This window comes from Silurus aristotelis, assembly GCF_946808225.1.
Source record: "Silurus aristotelis genome assembly, chromosome: 8".
In the NCBI taxonomy this organism is placed as follows: Eukaryota; Metazoa; Chordata; class Actinopteri; order Siluriformes; family Siluridae; genus Silurus; species Silurus aristotelis.
This window is the reverse complement of record NC_139581.1, coordinates 16,382,861-16,409,058: the sequence shown is the minus strand read 5'-3', so window position 1 is coordinate 16,409,058 and position 26,198 is coordinate 16,382,861. Positions and strand designations below refer to the sequence as shown.

The following is a 26,198-nucleotide window of genomic DNA, read 5'->3' as shown; positions in this document are numbered from 1 at the left end:
GAGCATGTTATAGAGGCAGCATCATCACAGCATCATGGATAATAATAATAATAATTATTATTATCATCATGGTTATGGTTATTAAAAATTAAGTACTGAGAAAACAAGAAAGAAAAAAGTATTATAATGCATGGCCTCTTAAGGAAAATCCCATACTGAATGCAATGAGGTAGGTTAATCATGTGGGAAGAGAATGCCGAACAGCCATAATGCACTTTTGCACATTTGTTTAAATCAGTAAAATAAAAATTACACGAGGTAAAAAAAACAAAAAAACCCAAATATAATCAATGAAAATGTTTTCTTATGATAGATGCCTTTTGCTCATAACTTTTTAAAGCATATAATAAACAAAAAACAAAGGATTTCACTTCTGAGCACATTAAAGACATTCTAAAGACATACATAAATTCATTTCAATCATCACATTACTTTCATTCTAAAATGTGACCTTGTCTGTCATCTTTTCGTTAAATAATCTCCAGATACTCAGATGATATGACCTGTAAAATATTCCAAATATTTCTTCCAGGTAAATACTGTATGTAGAAGGTCTTTGTATTTTTTAGCATTACTGGAATTAATAGGTCCAAACAAACCTGTTCCAAATGTGTAAAAAGAAAACCAGTGTGTACTGCACAGAGTCCTGACCTCAACCTCACTGATCACCTTTTGAATAAACAATTTCCACCCCTGACCTCTTGTCTTTTTCAGAAGTATCAAGTGTGAATATAATGGATTGATTACCAGACTAAACACCTCCAGGGAGATTTTAGGATCAGCACTGCGGGAGAACTCCATTCTCTTCTGTGGGATTAGTAAATTACTAACAACAGCCTGACCCAGTCATCTACTTTAATTACAATTTGTCCCCCTGTAGCCACTTGCAAGCCTCCTGCTTGAACTGACCCACCCCATGGCAGGTACCATTACAACAAGATAATCAATGCTATTCACATCACCTGGCAATGGCCTTAATATTATGGTGGATTAATTTGTATATTATTTTAAACATCAATAACCAACCACACAAATAAAAAGCAGGACAAACCTTTGTACTAAAATGAGTTTATTACAGCCAATCCTCTCTCCATTACTCCTCCATCAAGACAATACAGTACAAGCAAAATTGTTCAATAAACCCTAAATGTTTTTTTTTTCCTCTGATTTATGAATACTTTAATATAATCTCAAGCCATTATCTTTTAGACATTCAGTAACATGTTTCACAATCTATACATTTGGATACAGATTACACATAAATTGTAGTGGTGATGCTCAACCAGAGAACAATGAATACTGACATTAATCTTTACAGAAATGTACCATTTCTTCCTTTATGAGCCCCTTTATCCATTTTATTTCTTCCACATTGGCAATAGAGTGCAATATTCTGTAAAATAACCACTGCTGAATTCACTGGAGAAGAGACTCTGCAGTAGTGACTAAGATTGGCTGCTGTGAGATGGCACAGTGTTTTATTGGAGGTTTAACCTCCAACACCTAGAAAACATAAAACAAATATATATATACAGTTGACACCAGTACTATGTCAGTATTATATATCAGTATTACACATCCCCTAAATTTAGTCAGTAGGACAAAAGTAAAAAACAAAACAAAATCAAATGCACACACACACACACACTATATATATATATATATATATATATATATATATATATATATATATATATATATATATGTGTGTGTGTGTGTGTGTGTGTGTGTGTGTGTGTGTGTGTGTGTGTAAAATTAATGCTTCATCCAGACAATGAAAGTAAACATTATACTATCAAAATAAAAGGTGAAAAAGGTGTTAATATATTTAATCACAAAAATAAACATTCAGAACCAGAAAACAGATTTGGCAAAACTAAGTCTATATCCAAACTTTAAAACAAAGATTGTGCTACTGTTCTATCAGGACTGTAGCCTTTGTTTATGAGAGGAGATAGGAGAGATTACTCTCACTAGTTTGTTTGTACAATGGAAGAATTTATATTCTGAGGTGTTCGTTTAAGTAGTTGTATTAAAAAAAAAAAAATGCAGCGGAGAAAATCAGGAATGAACCATGATAGACACAGCAGGCTCACAAATGTCTGTAACATTCATGAATTTGGGAGAACAAAAAGTGTGCAGTGTAAATCACACTAATCCCTGAAATCCAAACTGGAGACCACTCCAGAGTATTTCTCCACATGCACAACCTATTCAAACAGTTCATATATCTCAGTATCTTTCTTTACCAGAGGTTTCACATAGATGACTAGTTAGACTATGTTTTCAATCTAATTTTATATACAATATGAACATTCCACACAAACCCTATGTGGATTTAAGTATCTTGATTATTAATTAAATAAACTATATCAATAAACATGTCTTTGAAGGATGAAGCCTTTTGGTAAGTAATGATTTAGGGTTACAAAATCAGGTTTTAATTAAAAGCAAAACTGAACAGACACCAGTGTCTCATCTCATTTGCCATGAGAATGAGAGACAACAAATCACTTTAATTGCCAAGTGCACAACAGCTAAACAAAAAACAAGGAAGTAACAAAAAGTGTGCATCAGAGTCCATTTAAAATGTTAAAAAAATAATAATTCAATCACCAATGGATTCAATCAGTTACCGTTTTCAGAGTGTAAACAAAACTGATTTGGAGAGCAAACAAATTTTGTTTCAAAGTGCATTCACTCATCAGTCAGCTGAAACACTTGATCCAGGCAGAGCTTGGCTTAATGTGAGGAGAAAACGAGAAGGAGGAGGTCCAAGAGAAAGGGACTAACAGGGGCATCAGCAACACTACTCATGTACCCAGAGCTCCAGGCAGCCCTACCTACTCCACAGAGCACAAGACCAAGCAAGAGTGACGGTGAAGATGTTCAACTTATAATCCCTGTTGGTGTTTGGTTACCTCTTAAGCTTTGTCTGGCATCGGTTAGTCATATTCACATAAAATAAAACAATTGAGCCATTTCTACTTTGCCTGAATGAGCACCTGCTTCCATACCCATCTGCCCATTTGCACTGCTAAGCCTGCTGTCATGACCTTAATGATTAAAACAATGTGCAATCCCCTACATGGAGTCTTTCAGTCTCAAGCACACAAGACTCTGCTCCGACTGGGCTACTCGTTTCGGACTTCCACTTTCTGTTTGATAAATGTCATTTGTTAAGAACAGTTTAAACACCCGGTCTATCTGTAACACATGGCTACTGTAGTAGGTCAGCATATGCAAGTCCTGTGCCTATATTTGGTGTGTGACACTGTGTCGATAAGAATGTATTTGTATTTAAAATAGTATTCAGCCTCAAAGCATTTTGATTAAAAACAAACAACGAAAATCTTGTTCACATAAAGTGCTCCTGTTTGGAATCTTTAAAAGAAGGCTCGAGAAACTACTGAATATGGCAGAAAAAATACCCTTCCATTAGGTACACATTCCACCTCCGTTTATTTCATTTCAACCTGTTACAAGCACAGCATTTAGATTCAACCTCAAAACTATAATGGACAACTTGTGTTGGGGTGAAAAAAAATCTCTCGCTGAAGCAATGCGGTTGAATTTTGAAAACCTAAAATTGTAATTTTGAGGAAACCAAATTATAAAACTTGTGGTTAATTTAAATGTAAAAGAGGAAAGTCTATAGTTATTAAAAGTATATATATTCAACTAATGTCTAAATAATTAGCAGGGTAGAGGTTTGTTTAAGGTCTATATAAAATCTTTTAAACCCTTGCATTTACATACTGTCCATTGAATACAATCATTAAATTAAAAGGCACTCACTGAACTGAGACAAATAAAATCATACCTTTGGCTATGTGATGGAGGAATACATTGCTAGATGAGATGGCAAAGCTTTAATAACAAACCTGGTCCAGTAAAGCTAGTAGTACAATGTAAAAGATGTGATGTGATGAGGTGCTCAATAGCTTCTACTTTGTCGGAACTGTTGTGTCGAAGGTTTCTTTGGCAAAATATTTTATATTCCTGTAGCCATTTTTATCACAGATTCCACAAAACTAAATGTTTAATCTGGGTGTTAAAAATATACCATTTTACTGTTATTAATAGTAAATGTATATAAATCTGTAAATCCCAATAAAATCAGTCACTTTAAACACAAAGTTCTTATGTCTGGCTAGACAAGTGAATGAATGCACACCTACATCGAAGACTAAAAACTACCATTTTTCTCTTACTCCCATACTATACAACACTCTACACTCACAATATGGCAAAAATACTCTTTTGTTAAAACTACAATTGAGCATTGTAGCTGAAGAGGAACATTCACCTGATTCACCTGAGGCATAACAGCAGGCTGGCAATGTGGCAGAATGGGAACCTAAGCATCTCTAAATTGGGGTGATACTGGCATTTTCTTTATTTTTTAGAAATATTATTACACTTATGTATAGCTGTTCAACGTCCCCTTGTTCTTTTAATCCATCTTCGGTATGAGTTTAACAACTGGCATTTTGAACTTTCTCTGTATCCATAATACATATGTTTTGTACATGCTTTTTAAAATAGTTAGTGGGGATTGCAAAGACAGCTAAAAGGATTCACAGAAATCAACAGAGCATCATGTAAGTTGCAGTGTTAGACAAATTCTAGCTCTGCATGTGGGCCAATTAACTGTCATGCACAGATAGAATAGCTATTGACCTGAGCAATGGTTAGCGATACCTCACCAACTGTATGTGAGATAAAATCGGGAGACATAAAGACAAAACAGGAGATGGATCAAGCAGGTTAAAGTGCCATTCAGCTGATTCTATGCAATTTGGCAGTCCCTTAACCTGTATGTCTGTGTGTGTGTTTGTGTTTGGGCGTGGCACTGATACTCTGGGGTTTATGTGTAGGATAGGTGGGAGCCATTGGATATCTGAGAGGTGATGCTGGTGCTCCTGCTCATGTTTTGCTCATTGTGCCCCCCTGATGTGGTCCTCCTGAGGGCCTGTGGGCTGTTTTTCATGGCCATACTCCCGCTGCTCTTTGGCACGGCCCCCAGGAGGCCCCCTGTTGCGTGACTCCACTGTTGAGGTGCTGCTCCTGAGACAGATGCTCCCCAGATCTGCTGGCCAGGGGCTCCTCCCTGATTGACATGGTACTGATGGCCAGAGCCTGAGCAACAGCTCCACTGGGGATTCTGTGGAGTGGCTGAGTGGGCCCAGCTGGCTGGCGCCCCAGGAAAGCTGTTGCTCAGCGACTCGGGGGTGATGTTGGCCAGAACCATGTTGCTGAACCCGAGCCGCATGCTCTCCGAGTCAAAGGCCTCAATCTCTCGAGCTTGACGCTCCAGCAGGCTGCGGATACGCTCCGAGCGATCATTTTCCAGAGACTGCATCTCGTCCTCAATCTGTGGGCCACAGACCAGGGGACAATGTTATCATCAACGCAGTAGGCAGGCAGCATTAAATACATGTTTAGACTAGGGCTGCAGCTATTGATTACTTTAGTAATCAGGTATTCTAACAATTATTCCATTTATTAATCAAGTAATCGGATAAAAAGTACTTTTTCTTCATTAAAGAGCAATACTAAAAATGTACAAGAGAAAATAAGACGGGTCTCTTAAATGAACAAGTAATTTGTTTCCTTTTTAAAAAATTTTACATTTTATTGCCGAAATTGCATACAGGAATATCTAAAAACTAAACCCATTTCATGCATGTTATTGCTATATTACATCAAAATTCAAATACAAAAAAAAAAAAAAAAAAAAAAAAAATCAAATATAAAAATCGATTTCAAATGACTTTAAAAAGGGTAAAAAACATTGTTTTCTTTGTTTTACTTTGGAATAAATCCAAACTTCGAAAACTTTGTTGTTTTCTTTGGCCTGAATCATTCCCTCGCTGTTATCTCACCGTTCCTCCATTTGTCATTCTGCAGCATCTTTTGTGTTGTATGGAAGCCCATTTTCGCCACATAAAAAAAAGGTTTCCAAATTCTGACATTTTGTTCTTTGCTGTTCCGAGGTTTTTTCTCGCAATTGTGACTATTTCTCGCAAACATTTTTGATGCATCCACGGTGACCACGCTGTTGGTCTGAAGTTTGAAGCTGTTGGTGTATGAACGAGGCTCTGATTGTAGCCTAATTTATTTTCAATGTGTAAAGCTTTCTAGCACTACAGAGGGGGTGACACTGCCTGATTGGCTAAAAAAATTTGGAATTGGAGTTGCAAGAAATAAAGTCGGAATTGCTATCCTTTGCGAATAATGTGCCTCGCTGCATTTTCATATAGAAATCACTTGAGTTATTTATAATTGTTTCAACCCTAGTTCAAAAACACATGTAATTAAAAGTACTGGAATGCCAAGAGCAATTCCTTTGCTTATGCAATACACTGAGGCAATCTGCTTTTCATATCAACAGATGAATATGATAGAGTAGCTCAGAATTTTAGCTTTCAAAGTGATAGGAAAATATGAGTGACACATGAGTCTTAATGCCCAGGTGTGGACTGTTAGACCAATTATTTAAACAGCTAGTAATTCAGAAAATCCCCCCCTCAAAACAAGCATCAACTAAAATCTTTGGTACAAGTCATGAAAATATGTAACATAATAAAGATGTCAGCAGCCTTAATATTAAAAAGGATATATAATTTACTATTGTATAATAAAAACTACTTGTGCAAATAATTTTGCTCACCTAAAAATGGGGTAGTTTGTCACCAATGGTTCCATGCTCTAAACTGTTTAACATATCTAAATGCAACTATCAGTAAATCAATGGTAAATTCTGATCCGTTTTCTCTTTCGTCTTTTAATCCCAACCCCAACTACTCCGTTTATTGCAAACAAAAAAAGCAAAAAAATTATAAATTGCATTAGCCTTGCCATTTCAGTACTTATAGATGGGGGGGGAAAAAGGCTCCTAATGAAGCTCAAAATGTGTTCACTTTATTAGTCCCAAGTCAAAAGCTGCATGCAGCATCTCATAACCGATCAGTAAATTATATATTAGTGTGTATGTATGAATGCACCAGACCTTCTGCTCCAGTAGAGCCCTGCGTAAAGACACTCTCTGCTCAAGTTCCTTCCTCTCTCGATCCTGCTGTGACTCCGTCTGCATCTTTATCTTACTTTGATAAGCATTCAGCAGTTCCAGCTCCTGCTGCAGCTGCATCCGCAATACCTGACACTCAGACTCCTGTGCCTCATCCAGCCGCAACTGTGAATGGGAGAAAATGTTGAATGAAATTTACATTAAAAAATATATTCATTATTGCACAGAATTGATTAATTATTGGTATATGCAACACTCACAGCTTGTGTAGAGAGCATGTCATTTATTGAATGGTCATACTGCTCTGCGAGGATTGCCAGCTTGCGTGTCTGCTCCTCCTTCAGTCTCTTTAGCATAGTTTTGTGTTCTGACTTGGGCGTGCTCTCTAGCAGTTGGTTCTTGAAAGCTTTGTACTGACGTGTCTGGATTTTACATGTTTCTTGAAACTGTTTCTTGATCTGAACCTCTTTGGGCTGACAGAAGAACAATGAGAGTGGATGATTTTTTTGGACGGCAGAAATTAGCAAGACAATTAAGCAATCAATTATAGCACTATGAAAAATGATCAGAAAAGGTAAGATTGAACAGGTCTTTATTTCTTAGCAATATGTAATATCATATTGAAGCCACTGGGGGCAGGATTGCTGAAACAAATTGTACACAATGCTGTTATGATGGTTTTTTATATACTGAAACCTGTAGAAGAGCACGAAGATGTGGTGGTTTTACCCCCACAGGTTTTTGCATTATCTTAAGTTAAGACACACTGCTTATATGGTATTATACCCCAAGTCTGGTTACCAGTAGTTCAGGACAATACCTTTACCACAAACACCTTTTGAAATCACCAAATCATTACACTCAAAAAATAGGGTGTTACCTTCAGGCTCTTGGGCTGTTGGCGGACCTCCATGACGTGTTTGCGTCGAAGCTCTCTCTCTCTGCGTTTATTGTACTCAATCTGGTTGGTGAGCTCAGTCTGGTGCTGTAAGCGAATGAGCTCGGCCCGTGTCTTTTGGATGGTGCTCAGATGCCTGAATTCCAGCTCCTGCATGGACTCATGGTGTCGAAGTAGCATGGCATGCTCCAGGTCCTTCTGAGTCTGACGCTTGTTTAACTCCTATCAAAACACAAAGATTCGTCACTCAATTATCAGGTGTTTTCAAGGTTTTTGCTGAAGAAAACATCTGAACGAGTCACGATGGGCAAGGACAATTTCTGTTCTTCTATCTGGGACAGTGTACATCAGCTGATGCTAGCGTTCAGCTCACCTCTCTTGCCAGGTCCTGCTCAACATTGTGCCGAACAACAAGAATGCGCCGTTTGAACCTGCGGCACTCAAGCTCCAGGTACTGGCGCTGCCTGCGTTGAAGGTTTGCCTCCTCCTCAGCCTGGACGTGCTGCAAGTTCTCCTTCTGCTTTGACAGCCACTCTTGCTTTTCTTTCTTTGGTGTAGACTGATTCTCATTTACTTCCTGAAAAAAGTCGACATTCATCGTTTGGAAATCGTTATATGAAATACATACAAAACAGTATTATATAAATACACTAGCAAGGTTAAAGGGCAGCTCTAATATTGAAGAACTTTATAAGAAAAAAGCTTTTAAGAAAACAAGAGACATTAAAAAAAAATAATAATAAAAATGAAAAGAATTAGTGATTTTGTCCATAACCTCTGCCAGATGAGTCAGCTCTCCCCTATCATAAAAAGCTAGCACACAGGGAGGGAAAATGCTTCCTTTTGAGAGAAATTAAGCCAACCAACCACAGTTTTTCAAACTGCTGCTTATACAGCATCACAGGGGAGACTAACACTCAGATCTGCCAACTTTCATGTGAGGTCATGTGCACAATTTCTCTCACTCAGAGAGCATGGCCAGTTCAACTCTCTTAGATCCCAGTCATAGTTGACTAAAATGGACAATTTCTTAAATTAAGAGACAAGAGGTATGTAGAAAATAAAAATGCTTTAGTTAAACTAAAAGGAGTTTTTCTCAACCTCTTTCAGTTGCTCCTTGCGTAGCTTGTACTCTCGTTTTTGGGAGTCCAGGAAGCTGTTGAGCTCTTTCTTCTGCTGGCTCTGAATGTGCTGCTGAAACTTTTTCTCATCATTGGCAAAATTCTTGGCCTAAAAGGGGGAAAAGGTTCAATTGCAAAACAAACAACTATACTATAATGGACAGGCTAGTATTTCCAAACATCTCAAAAACAAGATAATGAATTGGTATTGAATGATTATGATGACAAGTACATCTTTCTCCAAGGCTGCCTGGTGCTTCTTGACAAGTTTGTCCATCTCGGCAGCGAAGCTGTTTCTCTGGTTCTCCAGCTCCTTGTCTAATTTGAGCCTATGTTCATCTAGGTCTGCCCTGAGTTTGTTCTCCAGAGCCACCAACTGCTTCTGGTGTTGCCGCCGCATTCGCTTGTACCCAGATATCTGCTCCCGTAGCTCCGAGTTCTGCTCATGTTCTTGGATTTGCCGTGTCACCTGGAGAAACACGCATACATTACTGAGAATGTATATATTGAGGTACTTGTAATCCAGCTGGTATATTTAGTATTATTATTACTGCGTTAACTGCACTTAGGACCAAAAATCTAATAGTTAACATGATTCATAGCAAGGAATAACACAATGAAATGGCTTCACACCAGCGAGGCTGTGCGAATGGTGGCAAAATGTTCTCTGTTGCGATAGTGACGGCGAGGAGTCTGTGCAGGAGGAGACTGCTCTTCAGTTGGTTCACTAGGAACCTCTGGGTTTTCCTGTTGACTCTCTTCCTCTTCTTCCTGCAACAAGACAAGCAAATAAAACCAAGGTAAATCAGGGCTAACTAAGATTTTATGTACTCGTGTCTTGAAGAACCTAGGTTCATGGTAACTGGTTGGGCAATATCAAAACCTTTCCTATTCATCTGCATTCATATTAACTGGGAAATTGATTATGATTTGAGTAGTTTATAAAAAAATAATTATATCTTTGTTGATGGTGTTAGGTTTTTAGTTAAAAAACAACACAAAATGGTTCAGAAAAATATTTTGGACTTGCAAATTTGAACAATACGTATTTCAAACGGTGCTATAACACTTGTAGTTTTCACTTGCAACTTCCAGAGTAACATATTTAGGATAATGTAAAGGATTCAAATAATTGAGTGCACTGACCGGTTTAAGGTGTATGACAGAGCTGTTGGACATGACTGTGTGATCACCCTCTAGCAGGTCCAGCTCACTCTTGTTGTCCTCAGTAGCATCAGGCAAGCTGTTGACGGAGCTGCTCTGAGAGCTGGCGCTGATGGACATGCTAGGAATGGACTGGCTGCTTCCCACACTGTTCACTGTACCGGTATGCCCTGTGCTGTGCTCTGGCTCCTACAGTAACACACAAACAGCATCTATGTGATATCTATAAACTGTGTGGCATCTTTAAATAGCTAACTATGGATTCTTAGTTAACTATTGCTAAGGTAAATGGTAGAAAGATATTTGAAATGCAGAAAGATTACCTCCTCCTCATCCTGAGCCTCTGCCACTGGTCCATTTTGTGGATCGGGGAAGATGATTTTCTTCATCCTGCGGTATTGCAGGTTGTCCAGCTCTCTCACAGCATCTTTGGTGCGCTGGATCAGGTCCATTAGCACAGACTCCGCTCGCTCACGCGCCACAAAGGCATGCTGCAGTGGAACATGGAAAACCACCATGAGAATAAATGAATAAGTAAAATATAAATACAATAAATATAATTCAATAATACAGGGCTAGGATTACCCTTAAACATTTGAGAACACGAATGACTGGAGTGAACGAACAATTGCAAAACTAACAATTTGTAATAATCTTTTTTGCTCTGCAAAAAGTGTTAAACCGCATCGGTCACATCAAAAAACATGCTCCAGATGTTCTTAATCAAAGTTTTGTCCTTTTATTGTATAGCTTTAAAAAAAAAAAAATCTCATCCCTCCACACCCATTTTCTTGCACATTAAATCTTTATTCATCGACAACATGAACAGCTTTTTTCCACAAGACTAGTAAGGACATGACCTACATTAGTCAGCATGCTTCATCACGCAACCATTCTGAACTGAACGTTAGCTAATATCTTGACTCTGAAAGTAACATTTTTGTGACAAGTGTTCATTTGGTAGCCAAAGTACCAAATAATTTTTTTTATTGAGGGACAGAAATAATGTTTGCTCACATACCTGCAAAAGCTCTTCAGAATTAGGCCTGTCTTGAGGCAGTTTCTGAAGGCAGGAGTCCACAAAGTTTCTAAAGAAATCCGACCTGAGGACAGAGAGGAGAGACTGATTTCTACACAACTCACGTCACTTTAACAGAACTGAAACCCAATTAAATAATGCATGGAGAGGTGAACAGACACTCCGTTTGAACCAGAGAAAATCAATATGCACCGCACTCACCATTCACTCGACTGCAGGGTTGGGCTCTCGTTCTGCGCTATATGGTATAAGGCACTCATTGCATTCATGTTGAAAAGCGGAGGTTTTCTCTCCGCTGCAAAAAAGTTGATTACGTGAAAAAGAACAGAACCATACTAAACACAAGAGTAAAAAAAAAGTAGATTGTATAGGTTAATGTATGGACTACAAATCCATGTGTGCGGTGCAGTACCCACAGAAATTGCAAACTTACCTAATTCAATACAAGTAATACCCAATGACCAGACATCCACTTTGCCTTCGTACTGACCCTCATCCATAGCCAAGATCACCTCTGGGGCCATCCTAAGAGAAAGAAATGTGATAGATGATGATCCTGAAATTTGGCATTAAATATGACAAAATTATATTAGGTATTCTTTACACAAATGGCTTTAATGCTATTTGCCCTTGTTCCTCATGTAAGCTACATAACTGCCAAAGATCAGCTTAGGTTATATATGGATGGGATACAATTTCCAGACATATGTCCATTAAGTAATGTTGCTAGAGGATACCAAGATATTAGTTTCTAATAGGATACAGGATTTCTGTATATATCACATTTACTCCATTTATGATGGGATTGACTTACATAGTATACATGATCACCATCCAAAAGTTCAATGCACACTATGTACATATTTTATTACAAACTGATTGCACACAGGTTACATATGCATAACATGTATGTTCCTGTGATAGCAACTAACAAAACTTCTAGAACTATTACATCAAAATCTGTTTTTTTTTTTTTTTTCTTTCCAAGTGGTTAATAGAATTTAAATATTTTTCTTTTTCTACACACTTTCATCTTTCTTCTTCTTCTTCTTCTTCTTCCGGCTGCTCCCTTTAGGGGTCGCCACAGCGGATCAGCCGTCTCCATACCCCCCTGTCCTGTACATCTGCCTCTTTCAAACCAACTACCTGCATGTCTTCCCTCACCACATCTACCTCCTCCTTGGCCTTCCTCTTTTCCTCCTGCCTGGTGGCTCCATCTCATCATTCTTCTACCAATATAACCCATGTCCCTCCTCTGCACATGTCCAAACAATCTCAATCATGCCTCCCTCACCTTGTCTCCAAAATGTCCTACATGCGCTGTCCCTCTAATAAACTCGTTTCTAATCCTGTCCATCCTCATCACTCCAACAAAAACCACAACATCTTCAGCTCTGCTACCTCCAGCTCCTACTCCTGCCTTTTACTCAATGCCACTGTCTCAATCATAAAACATCGCAGGTCTCACCACAGTCCTATAAACTTTCCCTTTTACTCTTGCAGATATCCTTCTATCACAAATCACTCCTGCTATCACTCTTCTCCACCCTCTCCACCCTGCCCGCACTCTTTTCTTCACTTCTCTCACTCTCTCCATCACTTTGCACTATTGACCCCAGGTACCTGAACTCCTCCACCTTCTCCACCTCTTCTCCCTGCAACTGCACCACTCCACTTCCCTCCCTCTCATTCACACACATGTACTCAGTCTTACTCCTACTGACTTTCATTTCCTTTCTGTCCAGCGCATACCTCCACCTCTCCAGGCTCTTCTCCACCTGCTCTCTACTCTCAGCACAAATCACAATATAATCCACAAGCAGCATCACCATCCATGGAGACTCCTGTCTGACCTCGTCTGTCAACCTGTCTATCACCACTGCAAACAGGAAAGGGCTCGGAGCCGATCCTTGATGCAGTCCAACCTCCACCTTGAACCAGTCTGTCGTTCCTACTGCTGTCACACTGTCCTTATACAGGTCCTACACCTCTCTATCATACTTCTCTGCCACACTTCAGTTCCTCATACAATACCACATCTCCTCTCTCTGTACATGGTCGTACGCTTTCTCTAAATTCACAAACACACAATGCAACTCCTTCTGTCCTTCTCTATACTTCTCCATCAACATTCTCAAAGCAAATATTGCATCTGTGGTGCTATTCGTCAGCATGAAACCATACTGCTTTTCACAGATGGTCACCTCTTCTCTCAGCCTGGCTTCCACTACTCTTTCCCATAACTTCATGATGTAACTGATCAACTTTATTCCCCTGTAGTTACTGCAGGTCTGTACATCTCCCTTATTCTTAAAAATCGGTACCAGCACACTCTTTCTCCATTCCTCAGACATCCTTTCACCTTCCAGAACCTTGTTAAACAATCTTGTTAAAACTCCACTACCTCTCTCTACCTTATCTCTCCTAAACATCTCCATGCTTCTACCAGTATGGTAGAATGGTGATCTGGTCCAACCGACTTTCCACTCTTCATCCTCTTAATAGCTGCTCCCACTTCCTCCTTACTAATCTTATCCACTTCCTGCTTCACCATCTCACCATCAGCCAACCCCTCCTCATCCCTCATCACTCTGCCGATCCCAATTCTGTTTTGCAAACCTCTCTCTCTTTATGCTCTCCTGCACTTCCTCAATCCACCACCACACATTTCTTTCTCTTTTCAGATATCACACCAAGTACATTCCTAACTGTCTCTCATCACTTCTGCAGTAGTTGCCCCATCAATCAGCACATTTTCCCCACCACCGAGCCCCTGTCTGACCTCTTCCCTGAACCTCACACTACAGTCTTCCCTTTTCAGTTTCCACCATCTTATTCTTCTTCCAGTCCTGTCTCCTCCTCTTCTTCTTCACCTCCAAAACCATCCTACAGACCACCATCCGATGCCTTCACCTACATGCCCATTAAAGTCTGCCCCAATCACCAATCTTTCATTCCTTTGAACACCTTCTACCACTTCATATAACTCACTCCAGAACACACTTTCATCTTTTATTATAGGTAAAAAAAAAAAAAACAACACAGTCCATAAAATTATTTACGTGACCAATTCAGACGGGGCTTAAATCCCAAAGATGCACGCAATAATCACATTTACGCACCTCCCCATGCAAAACCAATCCAGCGTCTCTAAAACATTAGTCACCAAAACCACATTTTAAAATGCTTGGCCTGGTTGGACTCATTAAGACATGAGAGGCTTGAATTGTGCATAAAACAAATGAGCAAATAGAATAGCAGATAAAAAATATCCCTCAATTTTACCACCTAGGATCTGCTGAAGTATGAGACTGCTCCATAAACTGTTGCGGATTGTCAGCAATGAAGATCTTATGCATTTTATATTGCAGTGAAGATCATGGTTAGCAAATTCTAATTAGTTACACTTCACCAAGGAAATAGAAAAGTGAAAGTACTACCAGAAACATGTGCCTCTCATTTTAAATTGCATCCCTCTTTTCAAGCATTTTAGCTAGAAGAATGTTTAATGTAGCCCCCTACCTGTCTGGGGGCCAGACAGTGTAGCAGTATAATGAATACAGAGCTGTGAGCTTGGCAGAGGATGTGCAGGAAAAACAGAGCTAACAGCACTCACCAATATGGAGTTCCCACAAACGAGTTAGCAGGAGAAGCAATGGAAGCAGAGCCAAAGTCAGCCAGTTTCACTTGGCCAGGCTCAGTCAGCAGGATATTCCCAGCCTTGATGTCTCTGTTATATTGGACAAGACAGAAATATTTCACTTCATAAAACACTTTCAACAGCCCAAGACGAGTACACAGTCTGAGAGTAGACTGGATAATTTATACTATTTATATTTATATATATATAATAAAAAAAAAGCCCTACAGTTGTTCATTTTGGACACAATTTGACACCAATCTTGAACTAAACTGGATCTTCTGAAGGCTCGCCTTCCACAAGTTTACAACTTCATGAAAAGAATGCAACATACCATTTGAAATGACAGGTACAAGAATTTGTTAAAAAAATACTTAAAGGATTTAGGACTAAGAAGATCGACAGTCAGCCACTGGCAAAACAATTTTATCAGAAAAAAATAGAAAAGTTATATCCACTTAAGGGACTCACTCTCACCTGTGGATCATGTTGTGGGAATGAAGGTATGCCAGCCCCTGAAGAGCACCATGGGTAATTGCTGCAATCTCTACTTCTTGCAAGGGCTTTTTGTGTACTGTATCAAATGAAATGAAAAACCAAACCTTTGTGAAGTGCTCTTAGAGGATGAAAGCTGTCAGTTAATACATTCAGCTTATGTGGGGGTTAATTAGAAGCTGTGTCTTCATTCTCCATATCTCTACAGCAATCAGCACATTACACAAGTGTAAATATATCAACGCTTACCCTCTAGGATATCTGAAGCAGAGCCCAGACAATACTCCATTACCAGCTAGACACACAGAGGAGACATAAAATGTTTTTTATTATACCAGCCAACATTTCACATCTACAGTCAGAGACTCACTCTAAGTGAATAGACTTGGAACGTTATCATGCATTATGTTATTCATAAAGGCTAATAGATGCAGGAGGACATATAGCATATATAAAACTAATTAATGTCAATTAACACTCTAAGTCTCCCAGGCATTTCAGAAAGATTTATTATACAGTTGTCACAGGGGGGAGAACACTGACCCATGCTGTGTGCTCTCTCAGATAACAGCCTTTATACTGAATGCTGTTTGGGTGCTTTATATTCTGGAGAAATTTCACCTCCTTGATTATGTCTTGCCATTTCTAAGAGAAAAGAAAACAATGAATAATAATTGAATAAATTGATGACATTTTCTCCACGTCGTAAGAGCAAAACAAGATGTTTTGCTACTTATGTTTACATATACATAAATATTACATGCTGTATATATACTACATATTTATCTGCACTTGTCTATTTGCACAAATGCTAATTTTAGCACTTCTGGCAGATGCCAAACTGCATTTCGTTGCTGTGTACCTGTACTATGTAACGACAAAGTTATTTCTATCTATCTATCTATCTATCTATCTATCTATCTATCTATCTATCTATCTATCTATCTATCTATCTATCTATCTATCTATCTATCTATCTATCTATCTATCTATCTAGCAAAGACACACACACAGGCTGTTCAGAACACAAGCTTACATTTTTTTTATGTTTATACAACATTCTGTTTATACAAAATTTTAGTCACTAAAAACTAATTATCCAAGTTATTTCTCTCACCTGCATTAGCCTGTATGTTTAGTGTGCCATTTAGTGTAAGTCAACATCTTTAATTAGTTGCCTATGAACACACATTGTAGCTATTGTGTTTACAGCACTTTATGTTTACAGAAACAGAAGATTGATAGCAGCAAAAGGCTTTTTTTGCTCAGCATACAAATGGCAGAGAAACATACTACCTAAAGCAACAGACAATCTTATATAAACTGCACATTTGCGAACCACTGCACATTTAACACCCTTGGATAAAATAAGTCAAGTGGCTAAAATGTCATTATAGAATGGGGGGAAAAAACCAACAACAGTCTTGCAGGCTAAAGAACAAGTGCAGGATGGTCACTTTACAAACAGCAGACTGCTGCAAAACCGCAACAGAAGGACAGGAATCAGGCCTGAGCAACAATCAGGAATATCATTAAAAACAAACTACATAATGAAACTCAAACACCAACCTCATTGGTTTGCTTTCCACTGTAGGACATTTTCTTGATGGCCACCACCTCTGCGGTGCGCACATCTCGTGCCTGTGAGCGGTGCACAAATTATGGTAAGAGAGAACAGACTTTTCTTGTCATTTTTATACAACCATTTTGAGTGAGACACATTGGAGAAACACTGAGATAAATTTTTGAGCCGATATGGCTGATGCTTACAAAATAAACTGCACCAAAGCTGCCATGGCCGATCTCCCTGAGATCAGTGAAGAGTTTTTCGGGATCCTCCTTGAAAAAGAGCTCAGCAATCTCGGGGTCCTTCAGGCTCCCCGTTCGAACAGCGTTGGGCATGCTGGGTAGGGGCGGGGCCCGGGCCGCAGCCACCAGGGATTATCTGGGTCTGCGACGCAACAGCCCCAGAATATGGCTCATCTGAAGGACAATGGCCTCATACAGTTACACACCTAAACAAACACAAAAACAGACATTTGACAAAATATTAGGTATACTTTTGTAATTGAACTTGGATGTTTTTTTATTTAGCATTAGGTTAGGGGAGAGAAACCCTCATTTAAGAGTGTGATAACTTTGGGAAGCTTTTGGTCAAGGGGCAGGATTCATGAAAAACAGGGACTCAAGGACAAACATGGCTATTGGTTATTGCATCTTTGGCTAATAAATTTGGTTGCTATGCGAGCACCAATAAATGTATGATGCGTATGAAGGTCTAATGGGCAGCCTTTATTGATTGTTATACCAGTGCCATTATGAATGTTGCAGCAGCTGGCATGAGTACTCTTTATCACCTGCTGAATGAAAAGCCATGCACAATGTTAGGATCATTCATCCATAAAGTAGTGAGAGACAGAAAGAGCCACCTGCCATGTAGCAAGCTTCAAAAACATATTGACATGCAAGTTGCGCATATCAAAACATAGTCTCAGAGTGTCCACATTTTGATCAAGATAAAAAGGCACCAACACAAACACCCGCCGAATCCTGATTATTATGGCATTCATACTACACAAATAAACAGCACAACTCTGTTTAAGCCTCATTCGTTTTCAATAAGCAGCAATGGCAATCAGAACACATTTCTATAGACAACACAGCAGTACAAGCATTTAAAAATAGTCAACCTATCTACATTCTTCAACATTGGCAGTATTTATAGACACACACCAGCCCTTATCATACTTGGCAAGTATATGTGCAAAAGAAGGAGTGGGGGGGGGGTTGGGGGGGACTGAAGAGAGGCACAGAAGGTATGTAACAGCAAACATTTCAAAACACTAATAATAATACTGTTTTCAACCAAAGATTGTAATATGTGCATAAATTCAGATTTATTTTTATTGAGATAAATTCACAAACATGATTATTAATATATAATAATTCCAATATAATTTTTAAGTCAAAAAAAATAATTGATGCCAGCAATACTCAAAGTCCTTGTGATGCAATTCTCATTGTGTGTGCTGCACAATGGTAAACCGCACTTCTTTCTAGATTTCTGTTGTTCCTTTCCTTCAGAGAACGATACTGGGTTTTTCAAACCGCAGAGCATATTGGTCAATCTTAGCATCCTTAGTCTGAGTGGTTCACTGTGCAGCCAGCTTCGTGACAGATGACCAAATGCTTAGCTGACTGCGCAGAACAATGTGTTCTGCTGAGTGAGAGAGAGGAAATGTGCAGTAGACACTCTCAGCGCTGTCATTCCCACCAGACCTGAGAACTCATCAGCTCTCGCTCTCTCAGTCAGCTCTGCGGAGTGCACTACGACTACTGAAGTGCATGAATCATTTCAGCAAACCACATTCACTCATAAGAACGTCAATTACCATTTCATTATCAAAGGCATCCATCACCATCAACCCAGACCGCTCCTTTCCTGCTGTCTCACAGCACCACTATACCAATATACTAACAACAGCTTCGACTGTTCAGAACAGGCCATTTACAGCGAATCACTTTAAACACTACATGTGCGAACATGCTTATGAATATACACAATGATGCTGAATTAGACAATTATTTCAAGAGTTGTGCAACAAAAGGAGTGCTCTTCCTATCCATCAGCTAATATTAGTTTGAATCCTGACAACATAACAGCTGCAAGTCCATAGCAAGCAAAAAAGGTAAAACACAACCTTGAGTTAGCCAGCAAACTATGTAAATCCATAAATAAATGATAAGCAAATGTATAATATAAATAAACGATTAGTACTGTTTTCAGGTTGGCCTGTTAATGAAATTACTTCTTATTTGTTCGACCCCGTGAATGCTACGACTGTGTGTCATAAAAGCACATACAGAAATACAGTTGGAGTTTTTGGGGTTAATATAAATGCTCGTGGCTCACAAAAAAGTATGAAATGCCTAATTTACATATTGTGCCCTACTATAACAACTAGTATTGCAAAGGCCAATGTCAAAAGTGTGATAAATAAATGATGTGCAACCTTAAACTGATCATGGAAAATTAAGGGATCTTTAGTATTCGTTGAAAATACTAATGCAACTCCCTTGTCCCCTGAAATCTCACTACATTAAGACAGACAGCGCAGTCCCAAGATAGACCCCTTCGCTCCAGCCCCGCTAAAAACACACCCCAGTTTCCATGGCAACCGATTCCATCAGCCAGTGGGCAAAGAGCCACCAAACGCTGCTCTGTGCCAGGCTCGCCGATACAGCATGTTTTAGTTTTGTGCATGCTGAGTGACCTGATCTGCATGGACATACAGAAAGAGAGATAGATAGGATTGATCAGGTGATTCTTATGATGTTCTGATACTAAAAGTGGCACGAGTTCTCTTCTTCAACAGAAAATGCTGGGCCAGAAATTGTTGAGGGGAAAAAAATTATAAAAATAAGGATGCAGGAATGGTTTATTTTTCTTATTATTAGAAATAAAATTTGATCGGATTCATTTCATAATATATATTAAATTATACTGTGATTGCAGTGGCTTCCTTTTAACTTGGCACACATTTTGTTTACAAAGAGTTCCTCAGAATAGCAAAGGAATAAATAAAGTTCACAAAATAAATAAATCGATCAAATAAAAACATTCTTACAATAGAGACTCTGATCAATCTGGACGTCTCGCAGGACTAAGAATGCGCAAAAGGAACTTGTCGCAAATGTTCATTTCAATTTCTGCCTTCGATCTTGGCAGGTGTGTTACATTCCTTGAATAATAATCCAAATTATGATTAGAGCAGTTGTGGTGTTACTACTTGTTCCTGAAAAAATACGTTTTCATTCAATATTGAATTGAATATGACAAAAATTTAAACAGACTTTATGACATGATGTTGCATGTTCCTTTAGGAACATGGCTGTTGTGACAAAATCAATCATCAACAAATAAGAACTGTGAAGATTTCAGCGGTGCTCCATCATCTGGTTAGATGATGATTGAGATATTGTGATTTTGTAGTGGCTCTGTAATCATCCAACCAATATGACTTTTCATAAGCACAATTTTTACCAGTAGTTTTAAAGGGCATGGAAAAAAACTGCTGGTCTCATCAGTATGCATCATCAATATTCCAAACTCATGTACTGAAGCATCAATACTAGATTTGGTGCATTTCTTAATGCAATGCAACAGTTTTGGAATAATTATGCTTTTTTTTAGTTTCCTATTTCATATAGTAGTGATTATAAATGATAAAACATGGGAACAGATCTGTGGCTGGTCATCCATGGTCATTCTTCCCATCAGTCAAATTGATTACTTTCTGTCAAAGAAAGTGCTTTTCAGCCACATTTATTGAAGAAAGGTCTGGCTTTGCAATATCACTAAACAGAAATGGCATGTGAAGCATGGATTCTACATCAGACCCATTAAATGTACAATATGCCTTCTTTTGACAGCAGTGCCATTTTGAGCTCAAGCTAAACTGGTCTATTAGTGTGGTCAACCTGTTTGGAAATTAACTCAATCCAGAATAGAGTCTTGTTTGTTGCTTTTGCTTGGCTCGGTATCACCCCTGCCCTGACGAATGCTGCTCAGATGATCAGTTGCACGGACACAATGCTGAAAGCTGAGAAATTATCTGATGTGTGTGCTGGTCACAAGACGGCCTGCGCTCCTGCCTCCCACCGACTCACCAGCTGCCTCACACCCTGGCACTGAGCTCCACTCTCTTAATGCCAACACACACACACAGCAATATCACACTGTACAGCCAATCACGTGGCTCATTGACCTATACCGCTGCCCACAATAACCCGAATACACAACAGACTAACTGTTAATCATTTCCGCCACCAAACACACTCATTACTACCGCCGACATGATTCTACCACACACAAGGTGATCTACAATCGAATGCACCAACAGCAAAAACTTACAAACGCCACCGACAGACTGAGAGACCTCGCCGTGTCGATGTGTCGCATGGCTTCTCATCACAGCATTCTACTCATGACAAAAGAGATTGCGGCTGTAAAGACAAGGAGCTGAATAAAGTAACACACTCACATGGAATGCAGCAGGACAGGACAACAAAAGCGGGAAAGCAAGAATTCCGTGTGCATGCGTTTCTGTCTCATGCTTCAGCTACTTCCTCCTCACAAAGCCTGGACAACTAATAAGCACCTCAAGAGCGTGTAACTTCCAAATCATCTGAGGCATTTAAACTACACTGCGGAAGCCACCGCTGAAAAAAAGCACACTCACAAAAGAAAGCTGCTTTCACTATTCTTTTTAAAGGCATGTCCATGGCGTTAAGAATAGCAGGTCATACCCAGAGATGATTAGTGTATTTTCAATGGCCTGGCTGTAACCCTGTGAGTCACATGACAACAAGCCGCTCCACCTGTGTTGATCATTTCATTTGCAAATTGATTTAAGTCTGATTTATAGGCAAACCTTAAAAGACTAAATGAAGGACATTTTAATTAAAAAGCCTTAAAGGAAATCGAGTCCAAAACTCAATCAATAAAATATAAAAAAATAACTTTAGAGTCAAACAAGCTTTTACACCGTTCCTCAAATTACAACTTTAAATGTGTTGGCCGGACTGCAGTAGTCACATGCAGTGTCAATAGCACTAAAATAGTACATTAAATATATCTTCATATGTATCGAATTTGCCCTTGTAGAATGAATAGCAACAGCTCTTTGTTCCGGCATGTTGGTTTCAATGGAAGTGAAACTATGATGAATAAACTGTGACAGACAAAATATCATACTAGTAACTATTTATATAATAATCATAGGAGGTTTAACATTAATCTGATATGAATAACAATCACAGGAGGATCTAAGGGATCTGTTACCAGACAATAATAATTTAAAACAAAAAAACGTGTTCTGGTTAAGCAGTGTTCTCAAGTACACACTAGCATAATTCGACAGTAACAAGTCAGAATTGATGAGCTAAATTTGGAAACAAATGATCTCCAAGCATGTAAAGGCATTAGCACAAATCAGAAGGCAAATACAATCTGCATGTTGGTGTGGAGCATGATGCTGAGAAGAAAGACACAGGCTTAGCTTTAAGTGGCACCAATGAGATCAGGAAGATGAGAGAATGAGGACAGTGTCTCCCATCAACAGATGCACCATTCAGTCTATTTGACACGCCCTCGGTTTGCATGCGTCTGCGAAACAAACCCATAAACAAATTGGGAAGGCCACAAAAGCAGATGCTTATCAGATTATTACAGTACCCTTTTGCCTTTACAACCAGTGTGATGAGAATCACATCCACTCACTTGCCAGACACACAAAGTTTTGGTGCCTTTACATATCTCAGTCCACAAATGACACAAAAGTTGCAAAACTCCACCACAAGCAAGGCTTATTTACCCAAAACGGGTTCTAATCTAACATCTAGATTCCAGTGAAATGGAAGAGGCTTCCTGTTTGGGGAGGGGGTGGGGGTGATGGCTCTGTTAGTTTCTTTTAAGGAAGAAAACATCTTAGGAGGCACCAGGTGCATCAAGTTCATCCCACCAATTTCACACCACTTATTTAATCCAACAGCAAGGCCAAGGTTTTACTCTGGGTGTTTGAAAGCAAGTGTAAGCAAGCTTGTGCATCCTGCTGCATGGAAACACCCAGCAGCTGAGAACTGTTAAAGATTATAATAAGAGGACTGTGTGAGAACATGGTGAATGGCTCCTTTTAAAGGCAGCTCCAGGTGGAAAAACCACACCTTGGTACACTGGTCATTTTGCATCAAGAAAAGCAGGAGGAGGAAACTGTTACAGACAGCGAATAAGCTGGGTCAGGGTTCCTTGCTGCTGATTTTGGTCTTTCGCCTCTCAACACACCTTATTCACTACTTAAATCACAAGCATATAAAAAGAAAAGTAAATAATAAACACATTAGAGCAATGCTCTGTATGGGGAGGTCCTTGAAGGCAGTAGTTCTCAATATTGTGACCACATATCCTATGATTTTATATGGTTAAAGTGCTGTAAGTCGTGTGTGTGTGTGTGTGTGTGTGTGTGTGTGTGTGTGTGTGTGTGTGTGTGCAGACCATAAAACAAATAGTCTGTGACAATGTATGCAATTTAAAAAATGGCAACTAATAACCTAATGTAACCCAATAAATAATGAACTTATGTGTTCTGTCTGTCAAGTTCAGAAATAGAAAAAACTCCCTGAGAGGCCAATAAATAACATTTTGGTGTATGTGTCTAAATAAATTGTTAAAATAAATCTACACTGGGTGAATCAGTGTCTAAAAAAACCGTGAGAAACCCCTATATATGACTAACATCGATTTAACACGTAGCACAGGGTGCAGAATACACGTCTAACCTCCACAAACCATAGAGGATATATGTAATATATACGTTATTAAACCTATAGTGTACATAATATACAGGTTACTGAAATGTAAAGAAAAGAAAGCTCGGGTTTTTATGTGAGCAAACACACTGCGAATAGCTTCAATGCTTAGCTCAGTAAAATACTTCACAAAAGGTTAAAAAGGGTCTACGTTAAAACCTTGTGAAAACTCAGTTAAAAATTCAGTTCTAGCTCATTTTTGTTTTTGTTATCAACAGCTACTTTCTAGGAATACTAGCATAATACCCAACTAGCAAAGCTTCAGTGAAGTTAGCTAGTACGCTAAGACACGAGCACGTCGCTACTCACCCTCCGACACACAGCCAGGCTGGGAGGCTCAGTCTCAGTCCACTAGCGCAGCCTCTGGTTCACTTTCAACTCGAGAAGATAGTCCGCAAAGTAAACAATCGAGCACGACAGCAGTTTCACTCTCAACCCACTGCCAGATCCTCTACAGCTTTCCGATTTAACTCTGGGTCGATTTCCAGACCGTGCTGCCCGTCACCGAGCCGGGAAAGTGCATTAAACAGAATCCGGTTAGCGAAACTCCAGAGCCCGGGCTCGCGGTGGCCCTGCCGCTCGCCTCCTCTCCGAACTGTGCTAAAGATGGCGACCGAAATGAAGCTCTGATCGGCCCTGACAAGGCGAAGGCTTGGGTTTGAAAACGCCAGCATGCAGTAAAGATCGCCGAAAAAACGGCCACACCCTAACAGGCCGAAAAAGCTAAAGGCAGTGCGGTTTGGAAATCGCTACAACACACACACACACACACACACACACACACAGGGGCGCGCTCACTAAGAGCATGTTGTGCTGCTTCCTTTTTTTTCTTCTTCCTTCTGCGCCTGCTTGTTCCTGGAAGGCCGGCCGGTCCCACCCTAACGCTGCGGGATACACCCACTCAGCCCTGGGACAACACACTCACTCACTCACACACACACTTAGACACACACTCACAATGCAAACGATATACCTGTAACCCACCTGTGTTAACACTCTACTGAGGAGAAATGATCCATTCATTTTTTCCTATTGAATAGTTTAAATACAAATACATAAAATAATAATAATAAAAAAAAATACAAGAAAATCTGAATCATTGACTAGTATTCAAATGTTTTTTTTAATACAGCAGACATTTGAATAATTGCGAATGCTCTTTTTTATAATCCAAACAGGTTCTTCAAACTCAAACTGCCTCCCCCACTACTGACCCCAGTCTGTGCATGATGGAAAAGCATGCAAATCTCCTAACAAATGACATTAAAAGACTGAAAGAAACACGTTTTATGAGTGTAATCAGATTTACACTCCACACAGTTTAAGTGAAATGGATGAGAAGAGAGAAGAATGGGGATTCAGTATTTCAATCTGTTTGCTGATAGAAAGATAAGTATAAATAAAACATTGTTTTATCAGTACAAGTCAGCTACAAAAATCTACAATGGAAAATAAGTGAAAATTTCTAACGAACCTTTCGGTGGTAAGTCATAGCACAGTGTGGCTTTGCATTATGAGGTATAACATCACCAAGAGGTAAGAAGTAAACAGCATCACCGCGCTGTCATCGGGTTTGAGACCAACAGCCAATTGATGGACATTTCACCGAGCAGAAGCTGGGGATTGGCCCCCGAGCAGCCGTCTGTCACAGCCAATGGGAAAGCAGGATTTCTGCTCTCTGTATCCAGGCGAACAGCAGGCTCTGCAGCTTCACACACTGCGTTTTCTGAATGGCGTTTAAAGGACCACATTCAATCCTTTTGTTTTCATTCAAGAGCCACAGTGGTGTAATATAACAGGGCCCATAAAGCCATTTATGGATGCAAGTCTGACCTCATTTAACTATTATTAGCCAGACAAATGTCTCCTATTCAAAAGGTTGACATACATGAATAAAATTACAGTCTTTACTAAATATGCAGGTGCTATACATGTTATTCTTATAAATAATTCTTATCTACATCTGCCAGAGAAGTTAACATATTTTGCTGCAAGAAAACAAACCACATTTACAAAGGATGTTTATATTATTGAGCCACCAAAATGTGTGAATATATATTTTATACTTAGTATACACAGCACATTCAAGACATTCATGCTATTTTTTATAATTCTCTGGTGAGACTGATACGAGAAGCACTCAAAACAATTACTGAGAAATAAACTGCTGATATTTACTAAAAACATACTTACAACTGAGGGTTAAGGGCCTTGCTCAAGGGCCCAGCAGTGGCAGCTTGGTGGTGGTGGGATTTTAACTTGTGACCTTCTTAACCAAAGTCCAATGTCTTAACCATTGAGCTACCACCAACATAATGCCTGTATCCTGTTCACTTCCTTTGTGGCATATCTCTGTCTGCTGGCATTTCCTGAACAAACCCCCAAACAGAAAATGATTACTGTTGCCATCTACTTTAAATGTGCAGCTTTCGAATCTGTTT

At 39.2% G+C, this 26,198-nt stretch overlaps 1 protein-coding gene and 1 long non-coding RNA gene across 6 annotated transcripts; one reads left to right on the top strand and one right to left on the bottom strand.

The window, feature by feature from the left end:
- Positions 1–2,034: 2,034 nt before the first annotated feature.
- taok1a (TAO kinase 1a) lies at positions 2,035–25,344 on the bottom strand. 5 transcript variants are annotated; one of them, XM_083548662.1, is made up of 20 exons: positions 25,232–25,344; positions 17,161–17,405; positions 16,960–17,031; positions 15,934–16,035; positions 15,640–15,685; positions 15,373–15,469; positions 14,872–14,985; positions 11,689–11,780; positions 11,457–11,550; positions 11,238–11,319; positions 10,540–10,707; positions 10,199–10,405; positions 9,686–9,823; positions 9,285–9,521; positions 9,033–9,161; positions 8,305–8,508; positions 7,914–8,153; positions 7,294–7,506; positions 7,016–7,198; positions 2,035–5,377 (listed from the first exon to the last, which is right to left on the bottom strand). In XM_083548662.1, exons 2-20 carry the CDS (start codon positions 17,290–17,292, stop codon positions 4,871–4,873), a joined length of 3,057 nt encoding a protein of 1,018 aa, XP_083404788.1. In that variant the 5' UTR covers positions 17,293–17,405; positions 25,232–25,344; the 3' UTR covers positions 2,035–4,870. The 5 variants fall into 5 exon arrangements, with proteins under 5 accessions (XP_083404788.1, XP_083404789.1, XP_083404787.1 ...); XM_083548663.1 differs by lacking the exon at positions 25,232–25,344 and adding an exon at positions 24,556–24,718; XM_083548661.1 differs by lacking the exon at positions 25,232–25,344 and adding an exon at positions 24,067–24,717.
- LOC310729977 lies at positions 5,384–6,886 on the top strand. Its single transcript, XR_014534707.1, has 2 exons — positions 5,384–6,131; positions 6,345–6,886. It is a non-coding gene; the product is annotated as an uncharacterized lncRNA (long non-coding RNA).
- Positions 25,345–26,198: the final 854 nt, after the last annotated feature.